The sequence below is a fragment of the Euwallacea fornicatus genome, chromosome 17, assembly GCF_040115645.1.
Source record: "Euwallacea fornicatus isolate EFF26 chromosome 17, ASM4011564v1, whole genome shotgun sequence".
Lineage (NCBI taxonomy): Eukaryota > Metazoa > Arthropoda > Insecta > Coleoptera > Curculionidae > Euwallacea > Euwallacea fornicatus.
The window spans coordinates 3,453,709-3,480,356 of record NC_089557.1 but is presented as its reverse complement, the minus strand read 5'-3'; the positions used below and the strand labels follow the sequence as shown (position 1 = coordinate 3,480,356).

Here is a 26,648-nt window from a genome sequence, read left to right as displayed (position 1 = left end):
AAGAAGCACTTACCGCACGTTAAACCAACCCCGCGAAATCAATAACCACAGTTGTTCTAAAAATACATTAATATTCACTCCTTTTTAAGCATTATTTCCGGCGTAAGGACGAAGCACGGCAGAAAACATCGGAAATGATTGTGTTTACGTATACAGGGACTGCATCCTACATCCATCAAATCTAAGTAGTAACTGAACTGTCACTGTCAGCGCTGTCACCGCTCAGCTGATTGAACCCCACTCATCACCTCGACTGTCAAATATCCACGTGGAATGTCAAAGATATTGGTGTTCCATTGGTCAATTTGAAATTTTCTTCTTAAGTATGTCAGTGAGTCGCCAATGAAAATTCACTAATTACGAACAGTTCCGAGGAGTATTGATTATTACGATTTTGCCCGATAAGCAAAACGAAAATAACAATCAGGAGTCGAATCGACAAATAATGTAAATAATTCGATAGGATTTTCCAGTTCACTGTTGAAAAGCGTTTTTGTTACTTTTTTCAGCAAATGTGTTGTTAGAATAATTATGATATTACATTTTTGAATTGTAGTACTTGGCAAAATCAAATTTCATTGGGTTTATTAATCGAAGATAGTCGATACTGAACCGATACTCACGATTGGCCCCATCCCTAGGTTAGTTGAAGTTGCCTGGGGTGTTGTGTTTTTGTTGTCAATGTAAAATGGCGGACGAACCTTTGCCTGCCGGATGGGAAAAGCGTTTGAGCCGTTCTACCGGTAAATATTTCACAAATTATTCATTTATTTGTCTCAGCAATGCTCATTATTTAATGCCCTATACGTAAACCTTTATATAACCCACAACTGCTTGGAAAGTCAATGCTTTACTAGCTCTAAAATTATCCTGTTTACACTACAAATTTTCAAAATGAATTTGGGCGGTATGCGGCATCTCTACATTTACAAGACGAGTTTAGGACAAACGTATAAAACTAGATCTGAATACTACTCGATAACATGCTATAGTAGAAACGTGATTCTTCCAAAAACATAAAACATTATTTCACATTTACATTTTTCCTTAAATGAAGTTAACCTTATTCAGTTCTGTTCTGTTACTCAATCATATATTTTTATTACAGGCCAACATTACTACTTGAACATCTACACAAAAGAGTCCCAATGGGATGCCCCAGACAAACCAGCCGAGCCCGTCCAGTCTTCAGGCCCTGATCAAGTTCAATGCTCACATTTATTGGTTAAGCATAAAGATTCAAGGCGTCCCTCATCATGGAGAGAACAAAATATCGCTCGTTCAAAGGAAGAGGCCTTGGACCTTGTAAAATGTAAGAAATTTTTTTGTATATTAGAGTTAGTTTGAGTTTGAAATTATTTCAGCATATCGTGAACAAATTGCCCAAGGCAGAGCTTCCTTTGCCGAATTAGCCTCAAAATATTCTGATTGTTCTTCAGCTAAAAGAGGAGGAGACTTAGGGCCATTTGGAAAAGGAGCTATGCAGAAACCCTTTGAAGAAGCAGCTTTCAGTTTGAAAGTTGGAGAATTATCTGACCCAGTTTTTACAGATTCAGGAGTGCATATTATTTTGCGCACTGTTTAAGTTTCATTTGTCATCATTGTTGTTTGAGGTTTTCACCTGTAGGAAAGATGTTTTGATTAATAATTGATTCAAACTAATTTCTTCCTTCAGGTTTATTTCAGTGGTTCATGGACAGTAATATGGGCTATTTACATTTGTAGCATGTTATACATACCAGCAGTTAATTTACAGGTTTCTTAGCTAAATAAGTTCATACTCAATGTCCTGTTCTGGTTTGTAGTAGGTCAGGTAATTCTATTTTTTATAAGGAATTTCTATATAGTTCAAGCTATATAATTTTTACCAATTGCTGCCAAGAAAATTGTACATTGTATAGGGATAATTTATGGCATTTTTTCATAAGAAGCCCTTATAGTGTATTGAACTGTTTTATTTAGTTATTTGAATGAAGCTAATGTAAAAAATTTGCAACAGTTAGTCATTAACTGATCCCGTTCCTGGGCTCCTACATCATAATTCTTAGCAGCATTTGTATAAATAAAAAAACAATCTTCCTCCTTTATTTCTTTACATCGTTTATTTGGAGTACTGTTCTCTGGGATATTCCGTAAAACTTGAATGTTTGGTGTCATTTTGACATACCCATGCGACAGAACGGCATCAAAGTTTTTCCTCGAGTAAACTAGTACCAGGTTAAGTCGAATTTTCGTGGTCGATAATTTAAACTATTACGTCATACTTGAGACGGCAAACTAACCCACTTTCGGTAACAATTCATTGGAGTAGTTTGTACCAAACATTCCAAATAAAATTCGCTATTTTACCTGTTTTTTTTTTGTAAAACATTAACTAGTCTTATTTTTATTTTAACTCCCTCTCCAACGAAATAAAATTGCTTAAGACCACTTCGCCTTTCTTTTCAGAAGTTCTGTAGCAACAGTCTACTTCTTTGTTTTAAGGCGTCCACATTTGGCTTAAGTAACAAATTTAACATATTCAAAGTAAGTTTTAAATAGTGAGTCAACTCTTTAGTACCTCGCAGGGCGATCCTTGAGGAGTACAGGAAATATAAAAAAAAACTTCTATTTAAAAAATTGTTTGGAGTTATTAGGGTGTTAAAGTAAAGAGTTAACTTCTTTATTTTCTAATTTTCTTCAGACTATTAAACATGAAAATGTAGCACTCGGTACTTCTGATTATGTGCTATTGGAAGCAATTGAAAATTTACATTCACCTTAAACATTCAATTTGTAATATAAGATTTTTCGTTCTACGCGTTTTAAAATAGTACTTGGCAACGATTTTTTTTGACGATTAAACAATAAGTATAAGTATCCTAGTTCCTTTCAAATATTTTGAGACTTGCGCGTTTGTACGTTGAAACAGGAACACAATATTTTGAAAACCTATAAATTTCAATAACACGTTGCCAAATCTATTGTTTCCATTCTTCTTAATAACTCCGTCAACTTTTCAAATAGAATTTTCCTACTATATTCCTATATTTCCCAAGGATTGCCTTGCAACGTACTACAGAGTTGATCCATAATTTCAGACTCGCCCAGTATTTAATTTACAACCACAATGAAATTTACATAGTCCAAATATTTTACAATTACAGAACACCTCAGGGCTAAGGGTTCGACACTAGCGCCGATAACAGTTAAAAGATAACCGTGACGCGACTAGTTAACTGTTATTTACTGTGTCACTTCACGACCCTCATTCCCCCGCTTTAGTAGTTTAATTGGACCTACGAGGTTTCTTCGTTGACAGTAACGGCTCGGCATGACATTTTGAAAAAGGCGATCAACGAAGTGAAACGTGAAAACTGCTGAAAACTTAACCCTGCTCAAAGTTTGTTAAAAATGTTAGTTTGTTTAAAACCTTTTGCAGTATAATGCAAATTGATCGTGTTTAATATCCAGTTCATAGTAAAGTCGTGCAATGGATATCGCAGATATGGTAAGTGTCTGAACATGTGCCTTTATTGCCCCCCTAAAACGCTTCCTTAATGCCCATACTGTACCCAACATTTATGTTATTTTTAGTATGTTTTATGGTCTTATATAATGAATTGTTCACATTATTGTTTAGAAGCTCTTGTAATTTATTGTGATTCAATACTTAAAATCAGTGCAAACAAGTCAGAAATACTAATTTTATGTTTCCCTCATGGAGACTTCTCATAGGCCTCATGGTCCCATAAAAATGACTATTCTTTAATGTTTATTGTTCTTTATTGCCATATAGAAACAAAATATGAATAGCAGTAGCATTACAGTACATGCACACATTGACTTGAGTTATGCACATATTTCAATTGTTCTCTTCAATCACCTTCTAAATGCAATCAAAAGTGTGAAGCTGGATCTTTAAGCCCCCAGGTAAAAATAGCCTAATTGCCATGTGCTTCTATTGTTTGGATGAAGGTCTAAGGAAGTATATTCTAGGATAGGCTCATTGACTGAGCTAAATATTGTTGATTTCATTGTTGTTTTGTGAATTTTAAGTAAATTATGGGTCCCAAAATGTGTTTTAACTATTGAGAATACTAAACTTTTTGACATTTATTAAGTAAATTAAGATTTATTACCATTAATGGGGGTAAAGTAAATAACTCACAATTGCCTGTTCTACCTGAATTTCCCTTCAATTGATAGGACAGACCTAGACCTATTGCAAGGCAAGGTCAGGCAATTTGCAATTGATTTAGTGCCCTCTTGGGTTGAACAGATTTCAAAGCTTTATGATGCTAGTAATGTTCATATAACTAATAGGCAGGCCAAAAGACAAGTGTACCAGAAAGTCAAATACCCACTTGCTCCCCAAGTGTCTCTGGTTACCCCCTTCTGTGGGGATCATTTCAAAGCAGCTAGTAAAAACCTCCCTGCCATTTGCATTATTATTATTATTATTATTTTTATTAGTAATTACTAGTACTATTTTGAAATCATTGACCTGGATATTATCTAAATTTATATAACCTCCATTTACATATGTATGCTGGATTTGTAAATAGAGGTAATTATGTACTATACTTATTTAGACATAAGTACAATTGATAATCATTTGATTCCGTTACATCAATTCTGGAATAATTAATTGCTTTATCTACGTATTTATACCTAGATTGAAATTAAGGTACCTAAAAGCGTTTCTAATGCATTTTCGCTTACAGTGGCGTTTAATATTATACTGGTCAACCCTACATAAGGGGCGCAACAAGCGTAAAGTCACTGGTGAATTTATGAAAACAAAAATATCTTTTAACAGGGTATCACCAAAGTTCCTCAAAACATGTGCCTTAAGAATCTCTCGAGATTGGCGATTTAAATGGAAAATTTCGCGCGCTTTTTTCAATCCCTTTAATATAACCTCACTTTTAATTTACATTGACTCCTATTCATGTTAGAATTAACAGGTTCAAACCACTATTTTAACTTCTAGCAGCTTCACTAGTGAAAATAAAAGACCAAAATTTTGATCAAATATCTAAATTTATCAAATTTATTAAATATCGCTCTGTTTGAATATATGGCAGGAGAGTTAGCCAATGTGCTGGTTCGGCTTGGTAGAAAGACCACGTGCGAATTCCTTAAAGGCCGTCCAGTCTTAATATTAATAAAATCTTCGTATTTGCTATGTGTAATACGTATACACTCCAGTAGCAAAAAATATATATTATTTTCAACAACCTGTAAATGATGTAGCACTATTTATACAGAGTGTCCGAAAATAATTGTCGACATATTGTGGGGGGTGATTCTAGAGATTAAGATAATAAAAAAAAGTTCTTATAAACATACCCCGAAAATTGCTTCTTAAAGGGGTTAAAATCTCTTAAAAAGGAGACTTTGAAGGTGTTTTTTCAAAATATTTTTAAAATGGTTTGCACCTAAATTATGAAATTCAGTATACTTCAATAAGCTAGATTTGGAAAATTTTATGTTAATAATGTCAAATTTCAGTTACCGGTGGCAGTTACAGGGAGTCTCCTATGTAAATGTTACCCTAACTTTTTTGTTTCTTATATTTATTAATTTTTGCAATCAAATTACCGAATCGCAAATATTTTGAAGTAAAAAGGTACTTTTCTTCATTTTTTTATTTTATTTCGGATAGTCGAATTTTTCCCCAGAAACAAACCAATTAGCTTTCGTACCTTTTATGAGCCATTGTAGCTTACAGCACGTGTTTGCAAAACGAAAACAGGTTAAACAGTTGTTTTATCCAATTATCCCCAAAAATATATTCCATGAACAAGTGTGAGTCAATGCGAACTATGCATTTCTTGCAATAAAAGTATTAAACTTAACTCATGGAACTCTGACTTTTCACTATGGGAAGGGAATAAATACGCGCGACCTTTTTAGACGTTAACTGTGGTATCCCGTCAAATACGATATTTTTTATGTATTGTTTGTTCTCTATACGTATTATTAAAGTTGATTTCGATATAATCAGCACGAAATGAAAATTGCCGCACAAAACACATGATTCCATGGAACACATGCCACATTGAAAGGGTTGAGGGCACAACATGTAAAGCTAAATTCAAAGTGCAATGTTATTATTCATATCAAATCCTAAAAATTATTTGATACTAACTGATTAATAATTTACCAGGTTGGTTTGGAGTTCCTAGATCTTAGTGATGTAGATGAATGTGAAAGAAGCAGAGTACTCACATCTTTACAACGTCCACAGCCCGATGTGAAATTTCCTTGGTATATTGGTGATGGTAACACCAATAATATAATTGAGAGTCAAGCTGAAGGTAAATTAAGTGGTTTTATATTGTCTCAGGAGTTGCAGTAATTCTTTAAATTATTTTCAGGAGTCACAAAACTAATTCACCCTTCCGTTGGTTCTACTCAAAACTATGCGCAGAACTTTGTGATATCCCATCAGACCCCAGTTGCAATAGTAAATCCGGAAAATGGATTAGCTTTAAAAGTTAAGGCAGAGCCTCATATTTCAAATAACCTTGTCTCTTCTGGCAACTACAATAGTCCAGTGAATCCTCCTATAGACAACCAGTACTTTACCCCAATTCCTCAGTATTATTCCTCTCCTCCCCCTGCAGTAGTAACCATTCCCAATGTTCCAGTCCAAACATCTCCCAACTATGGGCATTTTCCTCTACAGCCAGAAATAGTTTCTGCTAAATATTCCCCCGTGTATCTCCCCCATACTTATCCAGCAAAAACCTCGTATTATGGAGTCCCCCCAGCACAACCTATATTTGTGTCTCATCCTCCTACAGTTGTTGATACTTTCTATCCAGAAAGCCCTCAAGTCTATGAGGAAAATTCAGTGGTGGAGACCCAAATTGGGGCAGTACCTTTGAATACACTGTCACAAGTGAATGATGCCAATATCCCTGTGGTCAGTGCCAGCGCACACGGTGAAAATATTCCCTCCAAAAAAGCCCCAGCGTCCCCATTGTCCGCAGACACTCCTGCCTTTACTCCTAAAAATCAACAAAAACCACGCATTGAGCATCAAATTACCACACCTTTGGTGAAACAAAGTAGTGTTATACTTGAAACCCCGAAGATTGTAAGTAATATAGCTGAGAAGAACAATGAAGTCACCGCACCAGCACAAGTGCCAGCTGCTGTAGAAACTGACAAAACCCCACCACAGGAGACGGCATGGGGAGGAAAGAAGTCTTGGGCAAGTTTATTTGAATCAAAAGGAACTAAAAGCACTCCCCAAGTAAATGGAGTTACAAAGTCTGCTTTTAATGGGACTGTGAATAAAGGATCTAGTAGTAATGCAAGTTGTCCAATTAAAAATCCAAAAAGAAGTCACTTTGTTGATCCAGATTGCTACAGAATGGGAGGTGAGTGTGTACTTAATTCATATTTTATTAAAAGCGTAAGTGCATAAATCTCTCAAAAAACTAGATATCAGCATGTATGGTATTATTGAATACAAGGTAGTTCCAAAATTAGTGAACATGCTCATAATCGAACTCTGTCTATCAACCTAAAATATTTTTGGTAATCTACAATATAGATCCTTATAAAGAATGTCTTTAGCTTAAACCTTAAAGCAATACCCATAAGGAGTCTTAATCCAACGCATTTCAATGTTTTCTTTTCAAATTAATCGTAGATATTTTGATGTTTATTAAATGTGAGCCCCGTTGTGTATTTACTAATACTTTTTTGTTGCTTATAATAAAAAGAATGTATCAATGTTAACTGAAAAGTCTTCAATGGCATATTTAATTATTTCCAGAGTTCCTTACAAATTATGCTGTGGATGGCAGAACTATAAGTGTCCAACCTAGAGGGTTGATAAACCAAAGCAACTACTGCTATATAAATTCAATCCTTCAAGCACTTATTGCGTGTCCCCCTATGTATAATTTGCTGAGCGGCTTGGCAGATAATATAACGTCAAATGCAAAGAGAAAACCTACTCCAGTTATAGACGGAATGTATGTTAATTCACTTTATTTTATATTTATTCTCTTAGTAATCAATTAAAAAAAAAATTAGGTGCAAATTCGTGAAAGAATACAAGCACCTGCCTGCAAATATGCGGGTCAACAATCGTAGGTCGGAGGGAGGTAAAAAGGACCAAAAGAAAGATCAAGGCGCTTTGATTAATACAGATATACCTTTTGAACCTACGTGGATTTACAAAATTCTACACGGGTTACAAACTGATCTTATGGAAGGCCGGCAAGAAGACGCTGAAGAATTTTTAGGATGTTTGCTGAATCATTTGAGTGATGAAATGCTAGAGGTAACTAACACTAATTACTTCAAGGTTTCAGTTTTTTTTGGTATCATCTCGTAGGTTCTTTGTATTTGTATTTTATATATAATTAAAGTTAAACGATGTGATACGAAGATATTATTAAAAATCTGTTTTATCGACAAAAATATCTGCGAGAGTTACTGATGTTCTGCGAGTGTGTCGATTTGATGTTAGTTTCAATCAATCATTAACATTATTTTTCTATTTTTTCAGTTAAAAAAACTGGTTGAATCTTCTGAGCAGAGTCCTACACAAAACTGCACAGAAGAAGATGATGAATCGTGGCAGGTATTTACTTTTATTTTCTTCAGATGAAGGTAGAAATAACATATTTTGGTAATTTTCCAGGTAATGGGAAACAAAAACAAAGGATCTGTATTGAGAAAAACAGAATTTGAGCGAACGCCCATCACAGATATATTCGGTGGCTCCCTTAAATCGAGAATAAATAGGATGGGTGGGTTCATTACTGAAAACACCCAACCTTTTCTCACTTTACCTTTAAATATTGAGGCAAGTTTAAAAACTGCCAAAAAATGTAATTTTTTTATTAATCTGTTTCTTGCATTGCAGAAAGTTAAGACTGTGCGGGAAGCGCTAGATGCGTTGACTACCAAAAATCAGCTGGAAGGGCTTACTTCTTCTAAAACGAACGAGGAAGTTGAGGCCTGGCAGCAGGTTATGCTAGACGAGTTGCCGGTGGTACTGATATTGCACCTTAAGTGCTTTGATTTTAAAATGGACGGATGTACGAAGATTGTGAAAGCTCTCGAGTTTCCAATTGATTTGAAAATAGATGGGAGTAAGTCTTGACCCTTTGCCTACGTTATTGAATATTAATAAGTATTTTTCAGAATTGTTGTCCTTGAAAACAACCAATGCAAAGGAAAAACAATACAAGTTATTCGCGATAGTTTATCATGACGGCAAAGAAGCGTCTAAGGGGCATTATGTCACGGATGCTTTTCACGTAGGTTACAGCAGTTGGTTGAGGTATGACGATGCCTCTGTCAAACCGGTAAGTGTGACAAAGCTTAGATATTTCTCTCATTTAGTTTTAAATTTCACTTAGAACATGTTGTAAAACAATCTTATTGTTTCAGGTTCAGGAAGAACACGTACTGAAACCTCAGGGAACGAGAGTGCCCTATCTTTTATTTTATCGTCGTAGTGATACAATTAGGAGTAGATAATTGGTTTTGCAAATTGGCCTATAGATTGTTAATTACTAAACTGCTCACAGCAATAGTCGAAACGACACATTTTTAGTAATTTTTAAGAGCTCCTATTTAGGACTTAAATTTTCATGAAAAAAATGCTTAAAGCTAGTTTCTTCTAGTCATTGATGAACATTCACCTTGAAAAACAAATTATCCTCAATGCCATATGGGGTAAACAAAAATACTATATTGTGTACCAGAATTTTCAACTCATTGTTTATCGTTTATATTTTATATAGAGTTTAAAAAAATATAAACGTTCAGGATTTTTTTATTCATCAAAATAGCCCAAGGTGTTTTCAAAATAGGAATTTTTAAAAAAGTAGTGAAAGCTGTGCTGTTTCTACTACTTTTGTGAGCAGTTTATTATTATATTTTATTAAATACATTTATATATAATAATTCTGTTGTTTTTAACTATATGTATGTACAGAGTAATGCGCATTAGGCCATTATTAAGTAGGTAAGTGTGCACGGATACGCCCCCTGTATAAAGATATTTAGGTATGAGCAAATAATGTATTTCTAACTATGTAAATAGGTTATTTTAATACAGTACTATATTAAGAAATGACAATTTCGTGTTTTTTCCTCGATGTTTATAAGAAATTCACCTTGATCCTTTTAATTAAAAGTTAGAGCTTTAATGGAGGAGTGAAAGGACGAAGATCCATTTTAAAGTGATTGATAATGTTTTATATTCAAGACCACATTTTACGTAATTTAAAATCTCTTCAATTCAGAACAGGCTTATGAACTACTTTATAGTTTAGAGGCTTATTAAGGGTCCTTGTATAATTAATGCGAAATCTTTTTAACGTAACAACGAAACTTTATTTACAAGAAAATTGAATGTTCACTTTTGTTATACAATGAACTACAATCAGCTATTTTCTTCCGATTTATAAATGTCGGCATTCCGCCTTTTAAACTTTTTAACTGTCAATATATCAGCATTTTGAACTAAATTTAAATTGGATTCAGAACTATTTGAGTCAAGAATTTCTTCTACATGCTCTAACGTCCTTTTAGGGGACACTACAGGAATTACTTCTGTGTGTGACTGATCCAATGACTCTTTTATTTTAGACAAGTTATCATAACAATTGGTGTCTCCTGGTTCATTTCCAATTGTCTTTGGTAATGGCAATTTCATAGGAGTCACTTTCTTGACTTCAGAGTTGTCATCTGCGTCATTTTCCATATTTGACTCATCTGAATCGCAAATAAATGTTGAATTCTCATAAAAACTTGTGTCAAGACTCATTTTTTCGCCATTCATCTCCGATATTAAGCAAATTGGGTCGTCAATGCTCAACAATTCGCACAATTCTGCAGTTTGAGGATTCAGCTTTGCATTTGGTTGTTTATTCTTTTTTGGAGCAACTCCAGGTTGGAAGGCTACAGCTGTAGGTCTAAAGTTTTTTGGTATTTGCAGGTTGTTACCAATTTTACTCGCCACAAAAGATTTCTCCTCTTCAGTAGGTGTAAAACTATATCTATCAAAATTTTAAAGCTAAATAAAAATATACTATAAACAAAAATGCACTACTACCTTTCATTTCCACCAGGTCCTGGCATATAAGTGTTTATATTTCTGACACTCAACAAATGGTTAGTCAAAAACAGGATGCTCAACCATTCTAAATCGTAATCAATCTGTATTTTTTGGTTGGCATCATGAGGAATGTCAACAATCTGCAAAAACTTCCTTCTAGGCAAACATTTGTCTAATGCTAAGAATTTAGTCGTTGAGCCATCCGGGTGTGGTACCAAGGCACAAAACTTGCAGTGTAAATGAGCAGAAAACCAAAATGTTGGTTTAAGTTTTGTTAAAAGCTCTCCACAAGGTTTACTGCCCAGTTGATTTGTGTCAATTTCATCTCTGAAGCAAATAAGTATGAATATAGACAATATGCAACACAACTAAAAATGTAAAAACAGAGGTAAACACGTACTTAAAATATGGCTTTCTTTTTAATAAATCTTCAACATTTCCATAATGATAAACTTCAGTGGGCCAGTCATGGGACAAAAATATATCCAGTGGCTGTGAGACCTGCTTCAAACGAAACACTTCAAGGTTTCTTATGTGATAAACACTTCTCTTAGCATTTTCATCATAAGGAGGTTTTTCAAACCTCCCTGTAAAGAAATCACGTGCTTTATATATTCCTGATATTCCACCTATTCTTATTCCTAAAATAATTCCATGATTTAAAGATATTTACAGTGAGAAACTATCTAATTTCTACCTGCAATGTTGATAATTCCAGCATAACCCAAGTAATAAATTTTAGGAGCTACCCAACCTCCATAAGGTAACTCTTGCAAGTAATTGGAAGCCTCGTGATTACCTCCAATGAAAATAGTTAAAATTGGAGCTTTTTTCTCACCACTAAAATATCTGGAACAAAAAAGTGCAGTGTTTAAATATTTCAATTAAAGTTTTTGAAAAGAAAATCAGACTTATTAAGTGAGTTATAATAAATACTTACTTGTAAAAAGAACATATGTGACGATACTTGGGTGGAACAGCCATGCAAGTAAGGTCTTCATTGTTCCTGGAAGACTGAAAATCTCCACAGCAAATTAACAGATCGATCGTAATATTGTCTCTTTCTTCCACTTCTTTAATTGTTGAATATATTTTGTCTAGTTCTCCATGGGCACAGCCCCCTACCGCTATTTTCATGGCGAATATATGTAAGATTTAGTCCAAAAACACCAGGACTTTTTTTTGGGTAGTAAACAGCAAAGCACAACAAACGTGCTCCTTTGTTCACTCTTTCTGTAGTATTAGAGAAACGTTTTGTTTATAAAACTTAGAATTGAGGTTAGGATTGTCAACATTTGAAAGGTGTTACAAGTCGTCGTTCTTATTTTAATCCCTTAGAAGAAAAGAAAAAAAACATAAACTTGATAATGTAAGATTTTAAAAAGTACCTGACACTGACGTGACGTTTAACATAACCTACAACTTAAATGCGATTTTTGTTTTTGTTTACATTTTGAATTTTTTCTCGTTACTGAAGAAATTCAAAAAAAGTTCAAATTTCTTAATTCAAGGCGCGCAAAATTCCTGGAATATGCTTCCAGGTATCGGCGTTTTCGGTACTGGACCAGTAGTCAAAGTACTTGTGCCTATACTAAGAGAAAACGGGTTTCGAATAGAAGCTATTTGGAGCAGAACTATTCAAGAAGCGCAGGAAACCGCCAAAGCTCTTAACATCCCATTTTTTACTAATAAAATAGATGACGTTTTATTAAGAAAGGACGTAGACTTGATATTTGTGTTATGCTCTCCAAATTTACATGCCCAAATCTCAGTTAAAGCTCTTGGAATTGGAAAACATGTTGTCTGCGATAAACCAGCTGGCCTTAATCAGGCAGACGCACTAAAAATGGTCAGAGCAGGACAATATTATCCTTCACTTATATCTCTTATAAATCACTCATTTAGGTAAGAGGTAACTTTTTTGAGTTCTAACAAGAACTCAATACCATGCTGGAAGAACTTTATAGAGAACAAATATTATGTTTTGGGGAAATGGAAAGAAATGTCTTATTATTATTACCTTGGAGAGTGAAATTTGTAGGAACTTAATATGAAAATCTTGTAACTGGATATAATTAACATATTGGGTTTTTGAATATCTTGCTTTGCAGAGCAATTATTGGTAAAGCATTGTTTCTTGCTTCCTTGAAAAATTGCATTTGGGGCTTACCATGTTGTTCTAGCATAGCATTCAATTATGACAAAAAATGTCGATTTCAGATTCTTACCTGCCTTCATCCAATTAAAAAAGAAAATTGAAGATAATTATTTAGGTTCCCCAATCACTTTGATTGATATTAGAATTCAAAGTGGATCCTTGTTCACAGATATTGATGCGTTTGATTGGAAATGTGATGGTGTAATGGGAGGTGAAAGTGTTGAATAACATATTTAGATTTAAAAAAATATTCTAAATCAAATTTAAGGAGGCACATTAAATCTTGTTGGGAGCCATATAGTCGACTTAGTAACGTTCCTAACAGGAGAAAAGGCTGTTAGGGTGCATGGGGTAGTGCGCAATTTTACCAAACAAACAGATATTATAAAGGGAATTAGGCAGATTACTGCCCCCGATTTTTGTGCATTCCAAATGGAGTTGCAGGATGGTATATTAGTCACTGTTACAATCAATAGTCATACAGTTGGTAGTTCATTCCAACAGGAGATTATGGTTTGCAGTAGTACTGGACATTTAGTGGTAGGAATAATTTGAAGATTTATTTTATTTGGGATTAATACTGATGGTTAATGACTGTTAGGTGCGAGGGGGTGATTTGTTTGGACGTAAAGATAAAAACACTGAAGAAGTAATATATTTGGATGTGGAAGATTTAAAATGTCCAATGCCAAATTCGGCTCTTCCTAAAACGTTTATCAAAGGTTTATGTAAAATGGTGTCAGCTCTAAGAGAGGCTTTTTTGCCTGTTAATGATCAAGCTGGATGGATTAAAGAACCAGGTATAACATATCTGTGTAATACCTAAAATATATAAGGTTTAATTTTAAAAAATTTTAATACAGTTTCTGCTGCTGCTAATTTTGAAGATGGGTTGTATGTTCAAGCCGTTCTCAGTGCCATAAAACAGTCCTCACAAAACAGGCAGTGGGTGAAAGTAAGTGTAATGACAGAACAACCTGACAAAAACGAATTGCTTAGCGCTGTTGTTAGGAGAACTGCAATCTCTATGTCTTAAAGAGATTATTATGCTGAAATTACAGTATTTAAATTGTTTCAAACTTATTCAGGAATACTATAAATCTATTGTAGTTAGTATTACTCGTTGTTGTCATGTTTTTAAATGCCATATCATGGAAAACAAGATAAATGTAGATATTATTTATTCACATTAAGTATTGATAGCTGTTAGATGTGCAACGTGAGATAAAATATAGTTTTGTTTTAAAATAATAAACCGTTTGAAAATTGTGGTTGCTATGTTTTGAAACCATGATACCTCTATTAAAAATATGGTATTTCTATTTAAATCGCATGTGCCTTGTGCTAATAATAACTTTGAATTTCTTACTACCTGTTGGTATTTACCACACCGTAGCTTTGCTTATCTTAAACGTATTTTTCAAGGTGATGCAAAATATTTTTCGAGGTAGTGGGTACGCAAAATCATATTTAACTTAGTTATGGAATCGATCATAAAATGATCACCCGTGTTAAAGCCTCAGATTTAATTAATTTTCTTTTTGAGATTCATTTTCAATTTGTGCATGCTTGCAAAGCAATTAGAAATTGTCATGTAATGTGTCAGTTGTGATAAAACAATGCATAGCCCGTATTTTATCGGTATGTGAGTAGTTAATATACGGCTACTTACGTATGAAGGGAAAATTACATTAGACATAGAAGAGGCACTATAATAAGCCCTTCAGCAACGCCATGTCGCATGCTACTAACGACATTCTTAAAACACAATCGGAAGTAATCGGGTGCAAATTCAAATTAAAGTTATTTTTGCACCGATAGATTAGGAGTGCGTTCCATGCTTTTTAATTTGTATCTACAGTAACCAAGTCAATCATTCTTTTGAGTAAACGGTAAAAAAATAGTAGACTTAATAATGTATTAAAGTCCTGAAATTAATTGTTTAAAAGCGCTTATCTTTTAAACAAATTAGCAAAGTTTTATAAATTATAGATTCTGACAGTTCATTCCTTTAATGATGGGCTTTGTTATATAGATTAAAGATCGGTTAAAGTAATTAAAGTTTTTAACTCTGTGTTCTGTGTTTATGCAATTTTTAGCAACTTATATTTTACAACGGTGATTAGCCGATAAATAAAAAAATATATATTACAGTAGTCGTTAATAAAACACACAAATTACCATTAAAACAATACTTAACAAATGTGTATCAAGAATTAAAACTTTCAAGCTGCACGCTGAGTAGTTATATGTGATAAAAACTTAATTACTTTTGTTTATATTTTGCCTTATGTGTGTCAGCCTACTTTCAAAAAATATTTGATATTTCTGATCAGCGCGAAATTATTAATTGCCAACTAAGGAAATATAAATATATGGTTGAAATAAAAACAGATGGTTTTAACTATGCACAATGCATTTTAGTAAATATCACAATGTTTTAGTAAAATCATTTTTTTTTGTATAATTGGGTGCCACTTTTCAAAGTGTTTTTTCGATACGATCTTTGTTATTATTAATTTATCATATGTACAATTAAAATGAGCCTAAAACATCACAATGGTGAATCTCCTACCCCAAATATGAGATAAATTGAAAACAGAAAATATGTTAACAATGTTAATAAATTATAGTAGTATAAAATACAATAATATTAAATCAAAATTTTTCTAAAAATACATAAAAACGATCATATTTTACTAACGTTCCTTCCGCTTCTCTCATTTTTTTCTCTCAACATTTTGTATGCCGGCAAATAGACGTTCTTTTCGCCGTCAAAGAACAGTAAATTAGGATTGCGAATTGTATTTACAGTGTTACCTAACGATGTATAACCATAATCATACAGTTTACAATAGGGAACTTTGTAATATAATATGTAATCCCATATATCTGCATAATACCAGTCTAAGAATGGGCTACATCGCATTACTTGCGGCCAGTCCGAGTCTGTCATCTAAGATAAAAATATTGGAAAAAAAAATAGCAGGAATTAAATAAAATTTACCTGTAGAAAGTTTAGGTGAGAGCAATGCGGATCAGTCCTTCGCGTGCCCATGAAACACGCTTTCAGGTGTGGTTTTTTCCCAATGGTAATACGCAACGCGTCCTTTATATTGCCAGTCACGCTCATAATCTACGAGTAATGCCACACTTTGACTACTAAATTTGTAATTATTGTTTTAATCTTACCTCTAAGTTATAAAATATCATGCATTGCTCAATAAATTCATCCTGTTCTTTAAAGGCTTTGTCGCTCTTTACATAGAGACAGAAAAGTTTTGTGTTAGTGTATTTTTTGGGATATTTTTTGCGCAGCACTGTCTGGACTAAATGGAGAAGCACAGTACAATCTTTGCCTCCATTGAAACTCAGAAACACGTTTTCAAAACCATATTTATCAAGACACTTCTCAATTACCTGAAATTACGTTCTTTAGTAAATCTCACAATAGAACTTGTTTTAATGAAATTAAGCGTTTGCTCTCAATCACAAAAAGTATTAGTTTACTGCCATAAGTTGTTTGATAACATTTATTAACACAATTGAAGAATTGATCAGCCAATTATATTTTTAGGAGTACATTTTAGGAGGTATTAGATGTAGTTTCTAGTTGTTACCAAAAAGGAAATGATTCTATTCGATAAATCACTATCGCATACATAAACGCTCAAGAAACACACTCTACACAAACTTACTTCGTCCCAGAGAGGAGTATGGCTGTTATGAAGAACAAAACTGCAACAAGCAGGCTACACTTGGTACATGAATGGCTTCAAAACTGGTGATGATAAGGAGCAGGAGTGTAAGGGGGAACAAATGGGATCCACCTACTTACCTCAATAGATTTCCTAATATGTGTATCTGAACTATGATAAATTAAATCACTCATATCATCAATCCAATATGAGCTTAGAATGTCAGATCCCAAAGCATTTTGCAACAACAATTCTCCTTTTACAAGAGACTTGAAACTCTTAGCGGCCAATGTTAGCTCACCATGTTCAACCATATTAACAGTGCTCTGTTTTTCAAATGTTATACTAAAATTGTCATCATTTTTGAGAGGCTCCAGGTGTCGTTTAGATCCATTCAAGTTAACAGTAAACACTTTTGAGACTTTAAGATCTGCTTGGTAATGTCTTAAGTGTGATTCTATTTGATTTAACTGCTCATCTAGATATTTGGAAATGAGAGTGAAGATTCTTTGGATATAAATTATGGGGCAGCTGTCTGATTTTAATAGTTTGGCAGCAATTGGCCATTTGATTGCTGTATATGGTTCTAGATCCTTAAAATCAACTAGGTTTTTAAGAGTTGCCGCTGCCAAAGCTTGACCCACACATTCGACGCTATCAATTATTAGGATTATGACTATATCATAAAGTTTTGTTAAAAGTTCCAGCTCAGGGACAATATGCTTTTCATTTTCCTTTACTATAGATATTTTTTGAAGAGTGAATCCTGTGAATTTTAAAATGTGAGCAACTTTGAGGACTTGTGGCGAATGATAGACTTCGCCCTTTAATGCGGAGTTACAAGGGACTAGTAGTGCAGCTGATTCAAGCTTCATTTTTCACATTTACTAATCACATTATTTGGTAACAAAACTGTTGTCACCACACCACACTACTTCTAATCATTTATTTGAGAAGAAATTGACTAGCTACGTTCACTTTTACTTTGAAATTACAACATTCTTGAAGCTTTGCGTTTCTTTTAAGGTTGGAATTTCATTCTGAAGCATACACTGTTGTCAAATTGACGTTGGGAAAGTACTGAAAATAAACGCTTTATACATTGTTGCTTAGCGGCGGTCAATTTAAAGCGTATATATTAAGGGTTCTGATTATTGTGTTTTCATACATACTTCGGATATATTTTTTAAATGCTAATGTTCTATTGCGCATACTAAAATTGTGGCTAAATCTTCAGGAATATGTCTACAATATAATGAAAAAATAGAGATTTGGCAACAATTAAGTTACATAAATGTTTTTCAACTGACTATTTCATAGACATGGAAAGCAAGGTTGTCAGTTCGTCCAAAATTAATGATATTGTTGGATCTTTTCTAAAATTTTAATTTGAGATTTAGGGTATCGAGACTCGTTTAGTTACGGGTTAAATTTATTCAAAGCAAATTTATAGTTTACTAATGATTTCTAAATCATCCTTTACGTAGTTATTTTGAAATTCAATCTAGATTAATGTTTTATTTTGAGGAGTAATTTCTTTATCCATATAGCTGGCAACGCTGTAAACATTCTGTTTGTCATTGTCTTATTTAAAGCTCACAAGCTCAACCCGTCTTTGTCATATGGAGGATTTTTAAAGGACCATTAGTCCTTTACCGCCTTATAATGTATTGTGCCCTAACTCCTAAAATTAACTAATCCACCAAAATATATAAATATATAATCTAATCTCTCACATAATATATTCGTCGACATCTTAAGCTGTATTTTACAAAATACGAATAGCATAATAAATAACGCGGTAATATTTAAATCTATACAAGGATTAACCAGAAGGAACGACTTCCTTGACTAGTACTCATAAATTAATAGTAATAGGATACGTCTTTATCCCTAACGACGGGGTGTTGAGAGGGCGTAACATCGGCCCACGGGGGTTGCTGTGGATTAATTTGGTCTTGGTACAGCGACGAACCATCTGTTGAGGAATCTGGTCTTTGTTGTTGGAAGCTGAAGGGCCAAGTCTGAAAAAATATAGGAATTATTATATCTCTAATTCTCTTTTTAACACTTTCAATTGTTGACAAATCCTCATATTGAAAAATAGGTCGATTTGTTATTCAGAGATGAGTCTCAGTTTGGATTTCGACCTGATAGCCGAAAGACGTTTGGCGTGAAACAGGACGATTAAAACGAAGAGGCATTTTCGGGAAGTCCATAATTATGGAGGAAGTTCCATAGTGGTATGGGGTGGTATCATACTACATCATCGGACCGAGCTTGCCACAATTTTGCCAAACCCAGTGAGTTCCCAAGACCATGTGCTTGAACTTATTGGCCTTTCTTTTGCATATACTGTCGGTGCAGAACTTCTCTATATGAAAAACAATGCTTGTCCACATGTTGGCCAGGTTACTCCACATTTGATTCTGAACCAACAATGCAACTCTTGAGAATTGGCCACCATAATCACCCGACTTCGATCCCATAAAGCACGCACGGGACATACTGCAATTCCAACACATTCCGCTCATGGCGCGTGTTTACTGTTCTTCAGAATATCCTCAGCGAGCTTTGGCAACTTTTACCACAAAACGCTACAGATAGGAAGATTCTGAGTATGCCAAGACTGTGTCGTGCTATTATTACTGCTCGTCGTGATAACACAAGGATTGAAGAAATTTTAAGTGCATTTATTATGAATTAATTTCGTTATATTTATAGGTAAATTTACGCTTGTACCGTAGATTCTTTTGTAAAGTGTATTTTGCATATAAAGTGAACCTGAAATAGATTCAGGTGTCTGCCTTAGCACTGGATTTCTTGTCCAAACTGGTAAATCACGTATTTTTTGCGTTTGTTTTCTATTTTCTAATCCATTAACACACAATTAAAATGCTGTCATCTGAAACTAGAGATTTATGGTACGCGTGTTAGCATGTACAATCAACACCTTGTTCCTGTCATCTTTTATTAATTGATTTATTTTGGATCTGAAACATAACACACTCAGTAAAACAAGCGCCGGCTGGTCCTAAAATGTTTGACACACGGCGGTCTTCGTCCAGAATTAAAATTCTCCCTCGTGGTATTTATTTGGCCAAAGAGTCACCATCAGATACAATAATTGTTGTGAAGTGGAGCTGTTTCATTGGCGGAATTTCTAATTATTATTTTTGCATTAGCGACAACGCAACACACGCGTTTTAAGTGAGAAAGTGGTTATTCAAACCGAACATTTTAGCCGAGCATGATAAGCTGAAAGTAATTATTTCATGCTTATTAGAGAGTGAGGACGCGACATGGTTGTAGCGTTTCATTGGACCTTTTTGGAGGCTTAATGCCTCTTACATATATTGTTAAATGTTGGAATTCTGCGTAAAATTCCAAAAAGGCCCCAAAATGCAATAATATACGTGAAGGACCAAAAGTCCTGCATAAATTAGTTAAATATCGAAGAAAATATTTTTCATGAAAATGCTGAAACACGTTAAATATGGTTTTTACTTCTGCACTTTTTGACGCAACAGTCATGTGTACAGGGTTACGCATGCAGTAGATAAGTGTACTTAATTTTTTTTTCTTATGGAACCCCATATATATTATGAGGTTTTTAAGTTTTTTTTCAAGAAATATTGAACATATTTCATGTAACATACTCATGTCTAGAATTAAAAAAAAATACAAAAAACAGAAATAACAATAGAACTATTAATGTTTAAAAAATATCAATACAAACAACTATAATCTATTGTATTAAATGTCGGAACTGTACCCCGTTGACTTCTATATTGTTCTGGTTATTTAAATAATCCATAAATTCCATTTAAATGTCCATAAAAAAAGTCCAGCGGGGTTTGGTCAAACGATCTAGTAGGGCATTCTAATTGCACCTCTCCTCCAATCAATTAAAAAATATATATATTTATACATAAAATATATTCAGAATTTTTCAAGCAACTCAAAAACGTCATAATTTAGATGGGGCTCCGTAAGAAAAAACCGAAAAAGTAGATTTATCTACTATATGGGCAACCCTGTATGCATGTCCGTTATATCAAAAAATGCACAACTAAAAACAGTATTTTACGCCTTCTAGCTTTTCATAAAAAATATTTTCTTCAATTTTTAATTAATTTATTCGAGACTTTTGGTCCTCTAGGTATAGTGTCCTATTAAAAACACATCACTAAGTCACTGTTATTTTATGAGACACCTTGTGTAATTAAAATGTGAGTCTTCAGACAGATCGAACGAAATTTTACAATTTATGCATTAAATAAAAAATTTCCAGAGGGGGGCAGCCTCATGTCCTTAGTGTAGATTTCTTTTCACAAGTATTCGGAAATCTTTAGATTCAAATTAATGGCAGGCCCTTTTGGGCAAAGTTTATAGCGACAGAATCTCATTAGGAAAATATCCATCTCGTAAAACAAAGAGAGTTTATTTGAACTCGTGGTAAATATAAACAGTTTACGCAAATCGTTAAAATTACAACCCGAATCGAAAAACCAAGAACAGCTGGCCACATTTGTCGGATCCCCAATTATTCCTCCTCTATGACATCCGAGATGTTTTGTTAAGAGAAGTGCATCCTCTTTTCAAAGTAAGCAAAGGCAGCTAAAATTATCCGGAAACAACGTATCGGGACGTTAAGTGATGTTCAGTTTTATGACAGGTTTTACACATCTAATTAGAAATAAAAATAATACCTATTGTCTTCAAAACCATTTTAATATTTTTAAAAATAGAATTCCGCAAAATTCGTCAATCCATTCTCCAGTAATGATTCATCAGTTTTTTTTTTCTATCTGGCAACGTTGCCGACCTTCTGGGTCATTACACATGGCTGTGAATTTCTGTCAAATTCTGACGCCCTTTCGAAACAAACGCTAAGCGTAACGTTGCCATTTCTTTAGTTAAATTTATTAAAAGTTGGATGTAAATGTTAATGATTTTTGAAATAATTTAAGTAAGGAAAGAACGTAGAGGAGCAACATATGGGTAAAGCTGGTAAATGATTCAAGTTTAAGAGAGTTTAAATTTTCAAAAAAAATTATGGAAAAGGGATTTAAGCTTTTTTCCTGAAACCAAAGTGATACTTATTAGGATTAATTATGAATCGGGGAGGAAACGTGAAGGTTATTTAAGTCTAGAAGGTAAATTCAAATCTGCTCATATGGTAGCTGTCCGCAGAGTCACGTAATTAGTATATTTTTTGAAAACAGCAAATAAGTGCTTTTACACGATATATGTATATACTATTATGATTGTTTGATAAATATTAAGTCCTGAATTAAATGTCCTGAAAATATAATAAACTCAACTTCAAATAATTGCTACACTATGTTTGATTTTTGAGGTTTCAATGTGACAAACTACTAACAAACAGCATTGTTCTAAAGGCAAAACTATAACTCTTTAAGCCTATATTTGCTCAGAAACGTTTAATTTAAAGGCAAACAATGTTTTTCCTACAGTAACTTTTATAGTAGAGGACCGGATTTCTTAAGATTTTAAGTAGAAATTGTGGTATATTTAATGCAATTTTGCCATGAACATTATAGGCAATATACCGGGTGTTTCTGAAACATAATTCACAATCGCTTTTGATGTGGCAAAACACACTTGGTGTATATGCGGTATTTGCACGCTTTTTATGTGTTCTTAAAGCCGGTTCTGAGCCTGCGATTAAATTCTTGAAAATATTTTGGCAGTTTACCCGGTCGTTCCTCCTTTTAAAATCTGATCACTTTCTTTGTTTCAAAAACATATATTTTTCATATGCGCTTTAATGAAGTAATAAATCCTTTTCACGTAACACATTCTTACACAACAAGAACTACATATATCAGAATTTACTAATATGGTGAAATTATAGTATGCTAAAGTGAATTATGGTGAGAAATTAATAAGAAATTCGTCCTTACCAGTGTTAAGGGATGCTTATGGGTTCCATCTCCTGGTGGGGGTTGGTCCATGAGCACTGCTCGAAGATGCGCAATGTAACTGGTTGCCAGCCTTAAGGTGTCCAGTTTAGAGAGTTTTGTGTCTGCTGGTACCCATGGTAAAGTAGTTTTTAACCTTTGATGGGAAAAAAATTGCTTCAAATTTTAGTTGATTAATCCTTTCGTAGTCAAATTATTACTGAAATAATTGAATTTTTTTCATAGTTCAAAGTTTAACCATCTTAAATCTTGGTATTCAATAGTTTTGTGCATTGATCAAGTATCAATGTCAAGATCAACACAAACTTCTGTCCTCACCTACAAAATGCTTTGCTCAGTACCCTCATGCGAGCCCTCTCGCGTGCGTTAGCGGCATTCCTCTGAGGATGTCTAATGTCATCAAACTCATCGTCTGAATCTTCTGAGCTCACGGATCTTCGTTTTCTTGGCATTTTCTGGAATGAATTAATTCTAAACAAATTTGGAGGAATTTGAGTGCAAGACTGATGGATAGACAAGAGATTTTTTAAGAAAAAAAAGCACAGTACGGCGCTGATTGTTACGGATGTCGGATCGTTAAGTTCGAAGTTATCAGCTTTGATATGAGAAAATCAGGGTGGTGCCGGTGCCGAAGAGGGATGCAAAATTAAAAGTGAATAATTCGTTTCATTTGGTAAGGTAATATCGAGTTTTATCGAGAAAACTCGATTAGATTTTAGGAAATTTTGTGGAAAATCTGAGAATGCGATTGTTTGTAGATTAGTAAGTCAATTCGAAAATTATCGAGAGCATATTTGGTTCAAAAGGTAAAAACATCCAGTGAAAAAATCGTCCTTTGTCACTCGAAAACTCGTGGAAACTGCGAAATATGTAATACACTGTTCAACGTGAAAACTAGAGTTAGTGTAGGTCATTCCTAATATCACCCTAAAGAAGGTCGTCATCTAGCTCCATTCATCTTCTTCAATTTGTATGGAGATGTGTTTTATCTACTGAACGTTGTATTGGGACGAGATGCAAAACATTAAACGAAAAATGCGTCACTGGAACCTCAAATTCATGATGGATTTTTTCGCCGAATTAAACAAAATTTTTATTTTAGAAGTTTTGGGGGTACCTAAGCAGATGCAGGCCATACCTTACCTTAGATATGAGAATTTTTTTAGGTCAATTATCATTCTAGATCTGAGTGAGGGACTATTACTTGCATCCCGTGTAACATGTATTACTCCTGTGTATTGGAACGTAATAAGTTCTTACCGCTCTCACGACTATTCCACAGGTATATTGCAGCTAATCCTAAATGCAAACTTAACACTTCAGCACAAATCCCACGACGCACTCCCTAATTTGACTTGTCATTTTGATTTCGAGATCCTGAAAATCGAAAAGAATGCCAATGGGCGGGTCGGGCAATTAACGCTCCTCCTACATCCTTAGGGATCTCACGAATAGCCGTTGAATTCCGGGATAAACTTATCACGGTAGTGCTATAATTAAATGGTTTATTAAAGGGAGTGAAACAAGCCCACACAATACTCGACAATCATCCGGCACGTTCATTTGAAGACTTATTTACACTAATAGCAGATTTACAAGGTTTGATTGATGGGGAGCGTTTTTGAAGGTAGACATTCGTGTCCATGCTAGACGATCTTCCAGATCTGAAGGATACGTTGTGCTTGTGGGGGTTGTAGACTTCAGTTCTCGGAGAGCGTTCTAAATAGTGGCCTGAAATACCCATCTCGCTTCGAAGCCAGGGATCCTCCCCGGCCCTGTGAGGTATTTTTAATAATGTTCCATTTGGCTTAAATGAACACTTACCACATTAAAAAATTGGGTATATCGTGCCTGTTAAAGTAACGTAAGAACAGAACAAGACCAGGAATTAACGCAATGCTGAGAACCAACAGGAAGATGCAGAAATGTATGATCAACTTGTTGTAGTGCACTATTTCCAGGTTAGAGGACATTTTCTGAAAATCTCTTTGTCGTGCCTAGACAGGGGACAACATTAATATTGATACCTCTATGGATTTATCCGAGTATTTCGTAACCCATCTGCAGACTTTAAGAAATATAAACCACAATCTTGTGATGTAGAAGTAGGTCCAATGAAACACTACGTGCTAAAACGTCGTTAAGATAAAGGGGAGTAAAGACGAGGAAGTATCTACTTTTTACCTTGAAAATTTTGGACTTCCATGTGGTGAATTCATTGGTGTGTTTGTGGAGTCGATCAGAGAGCAATATGAAGGTTGTTGGTAAGAATAGTACACTGAAGAGCACTGAGTATCCATTATCAGGGGACAACTTTGCAGCTTCCACCATGTCGCAGAAAAATTTAGTATGGAGATTGACGACTGAGGACATCATTAGTGCTAATTTAGAGAAACGGCTGCACTGAGAATTTTTGCCAAATAACGGCCCTAGATGAGAAGAATTCTCTGATCGCTATGTCATCTATTGCGTCAAATAGCGCTAAAAAATAGCCACGTTATAATGCTGTCATTTGCCTGTTGATATCAGGCTTTCTTAAAAGTTTCGAGGGTAAATAAAATGGATTTATGCCCTTGATATGAGCATATGCGACACTCATGCTCCGCTCAAACGAAGTTCAAAATTTAATGCATTAAAAAATAATCAGGATATTCACATTAACTTGACAGGCACCCCCGGGTCACGAGCCATTTTAGCGTGGACGTGAGTGTCACTTGAACATAAAACGGGCTTTAATGAGACGATTTGAGAGTTAGCTATGTTTTTTTTGCTATTAACTAAAAATAGTTAGATAAATTGCACTGACCGTATATCAGCGTGTCACTCAGAAGAATTATCAACAATCGTGTAACTGTTAGTTCTGCCGGACCTAGTCATTGTAATTGTGATAAACATGAAATTTGGCCTTTTGCAATTTGCGTTGGACGCAATAATCCAAAAGAACTGGACGTAGTAAATAATCGATGGCAATCCACTGAAAGTGGGGCATTTTTTTTAAGGATAGCTACGACGTGTTAGTTCCCCTAATAAAAAAAAGCTTCAACACTGTAAAAAACATGCAGGAACCAGTTCTAAAGTGATAAACTTTCTCCAGCTATTTTTAGTTCTTTTTTCTTCATTATGTGATTAGTTACAAAATGAAATCCGTTTAGTTACCGAATTTGATTGAGAATACGATTACTTTATTTGTTAAAATTTGAAGGATCCGTTTAAAAAAATCAAAAATTTATTTTAAATGTTTAAAGTGACCATAGATATAATTAGCAAAATGCGCATTTCGATAGATGGTGTTTGTGCTTTGCCATCGTTAGATAATACGTTTTATGTCACATCACTTTTTGAGGGCCTCAAAAGCTATCATCCAGCTGGATTACCTAAAACCTTGCATCCCCTATTGTTAATAAAGTACAGATCAATCTAATCAAATTGCTTCTAATTATTCTCCTCGGAGTTAGCAACATGCTTTTCAAAGAATTTTGATCAACTGATACCTAATTATGAAGAATTTGTTCATAACTAAGTAAATATCATTCATCAAAATCCATTATTGACAATGCTCATTTCCATTTTTTGCCGTAAGAAATTGAAATTTCGAGAATTTTTTAATTAGTCCTCATTTATTATGTTTTTTCTGTCCAATTTCGGGATTATTATCTTAAATCTCGTATTTGTTTTCATAGGATCTCTCGTAACAATATACTTTTGCTTGTGCCCCGAATGAACACATGTCTCCGGCTCTATTTCACACGGGTGTAATGTTT

At 34.2% G+C, this 26,648-nt stretch overlaps 7 protein-coding genes across 12 annotated transcripts; 3 read left to right on the top strand and 4 right to left on the bottom strand.

The window, feature by feature from the left end:
• The first annotated feature begins 593 nt into the window (after positions 1 to 593).
• Positions 594 to 2,348, top strand: LOC136344740 (putative peptidyl-prolyl cis-trans isomerase dodo). Its single transcript, XM_066292470.1, has 3 exons — positions 594 to 743; positions 1,109 to 1,312; positions 1,365 to 2,348. The coding sequence occupies exons 1-3, from the start codon at positions 689 to 691 to the stop codon at positions 1,583 to 1,585; spliced, it is 480 nt and encodes a 159-aa protein (XP_066148567.1). The 5' UTR covers positions 594 to 688; the 3' UTR covers positions 1,586 to 2,348.
• Positions 2,349 to 3,304: 956 nt separating this feature from the next.
• Positions 3,305 to 10,102, top strand: Usp10 (ubiquitin specific protease 10). The gene is made up of 10 exons (XM_066292437.1): positions 3,305 to 3,490; positions 6,155 to 6,305; positions 6,366 to 7,376; positions 7,778 to 7,979; positions 8,041 to 8,290; positions 8,519 to 8,593; positions 8,654 to 8,818; positions 8,879 to 9,107; positions 9,160 to 9,323; positions 9,409 to 10,102. Exons 1-10 carry the CDS (start codon positions 3,473 to 3,475, stop codon positions 9,496 to 9,498), a joined length of 2,355 nt encoding a protein of 784 aa, XP_066148534.1. The 5' UTR covers positions 3,305 to 3,472; the 3' UTR covers positions 9,499 to 10,102.
• Positions 10,103 to 10,336: 234 nt separating this feature from the next.
• Positions 10,337 to 12,362, bottom strand: ldbr (lariat debranching enzyme). The gene is made up of 5 exons (XM_066292440.1): positions 12,024 to 12,362; positions 11,781 to 11,932; positions 11,484 to 11,724; positions 11,081 to 11,410; positions 10,337 to 11,024 (listed from the first exon to the last, which is right to left on the bottom strand). Exons 1-5 carry the CDS (start codon positions 12,218 to 12,220, stop codon positions 10,409 to 10,411), a joined length of 1,536 nt encoding a protein of 511 aa, XP_066148537.1. The 5' UTR covers positions 12,221 to 12,362; the 3' UTR covers positions 10,337 to 10,408.
• Positions 12,363 to 12,504: 142 nt separating this feature from the next.
• Positions 12,505 to 14,512, top strand: LOC136344729 (glucose-fructose oxidoreductase domain-containing protein 2). The gene is made up of 5 exons (XM_066292444.1): positions 12,505 to 12,988; positions 13,304 to 13,452; positions 13,510 to 13,781; positions 13,843 to 14,041; positions 14,105 to 14,512. Exons 1-5 carry the CDS (start codon positions 12,615 to 12,617, stop codon positions 14,275 to 14,277), a joined length of 1,167 nt encoding a protein of 388 aa, XP_066148541.1. The 5' UTR covers positions 12,505 to 12,614; the 3' UTR covers positions 14,278 to 14,512.
• A 1,127-nt stretch (positions 14,513 to 15,639) lies between these two features.
• On the bottom strand, positions 15,640 to 17,979 carry LOC136344728 (probable FAD synthase). Of its 2 annotated transcripts, XM_066292441.1 has the most exons (4): positions 17,080 to 17,979; positions 16,434 to 16,661; positions 16,249 to 16,377; positions 15,640 to 16,197 (listed from the first exon to the last, which is right to left on the bottom strand). In XM_066292441.1, exons 1-4 carry the CDS (start codon positions 17,812 to 17,814, stop codon positions 15,931 to 15,933), a joined length of 1,359 nt encoding a protein of 452 aa, XP_066148538.1. In that variant the 5' UTR covers positions 17,815 to 17,979; the 3' UTR covers positions 15,640 to 15,930. The 2 variants fall into 2 exon arrangements, with proteins under 2 accessions (XP_066148538.1, XP_066148539.1); XM_066292442.1 differs by lacking the exon at positions 16,434 to 16,661.
• An 84-nt stretch (positions 17,980 to 18,063) lies between these two features.
• Positions 18,064 to 24,264, bottom strand: LOC136344731 (musculin-like). 2 transcript variants are annotated; one of them, XM_066292448.1, is made up of 4 exons: positions 24,148 to 24,264; positions 23,206 to 23,342; positions 22,870 to 23,023; positions 18,064 to 18,963 (listed from the first exon to the last, which is right to left on the bottom strand). In XM_066292448.1, the coding sequence occupies exons 2-4, from the start codon at positions 23,337 to 23,339 to the stop codon at positions 18,805 to 18,807; spliced, it is 447 nt and encodes a 148-aa protein (XP_066148545.1). In that variant the 5' UTR covers positions 23,340 to 23,342; positions 24,148 to 24,264; the 3' UTR covers positions 18,064 to 18,804. The 2 variants fall into 2 exon arrangements, with proteins under 2 accessions (XP_066148545.1, XP_066148546.1); XM_066292449.1 differs by lacking the exon at positions 24,148 to 24,264 and adding an exon at positions 24,031 to 24,144.
• On the bottom strand, positions 24,148 to 25,378 carry LOC136344730 (uncharacterized). Of its 4 annotated transcripts, XR_010732995.1 has the most exons (6): positions 25,072 to 25,378; positions 24,915 to 25,016; positions 24,712 to 24,863; positions 24,427 to 24,662; positions 24,320 to 24,377; positions 24,148 to 24,264 (listed from the first exon to the last, which is right to left on the bottom strand). XR_010732995.1 is itself a non-coding variant. In XM_066292445.1 (5 exons), exons 1-4 carry the CDS (start codon positions 25,261 to 25,263, stop codon positions 24,434 to 24,436), a joined length of 675 nt encoding a protein of 224 aa, XP_066148542.1. In that variant the 5' UTR covers positions 25,264 to 25,378; the 3' UTR covers positions 24,265 to 24,377; positions 24,427 to 24,433. The 4 variants fall into 4 exon arrangements, 3 of the variants coding, with proteins under 3 accessions (XP_066148542.1, XP_066148544.1, XP_066148543.1); XM_066292445.1 differs by lacking the exon at positions 24,148 to 24,264 and having other exon boundaries at positions 24,265 to 24,377; XM_066292447.1 differs by lacking the exon at positions 24,148 to 24,264 and having other exon boundaries at positions 24,294 to 24,377; positions 24,484 to 24,662.
• Between the last annotated feature and the right edge of the window lie 1,270 nt (positions 25,379 to 26,648).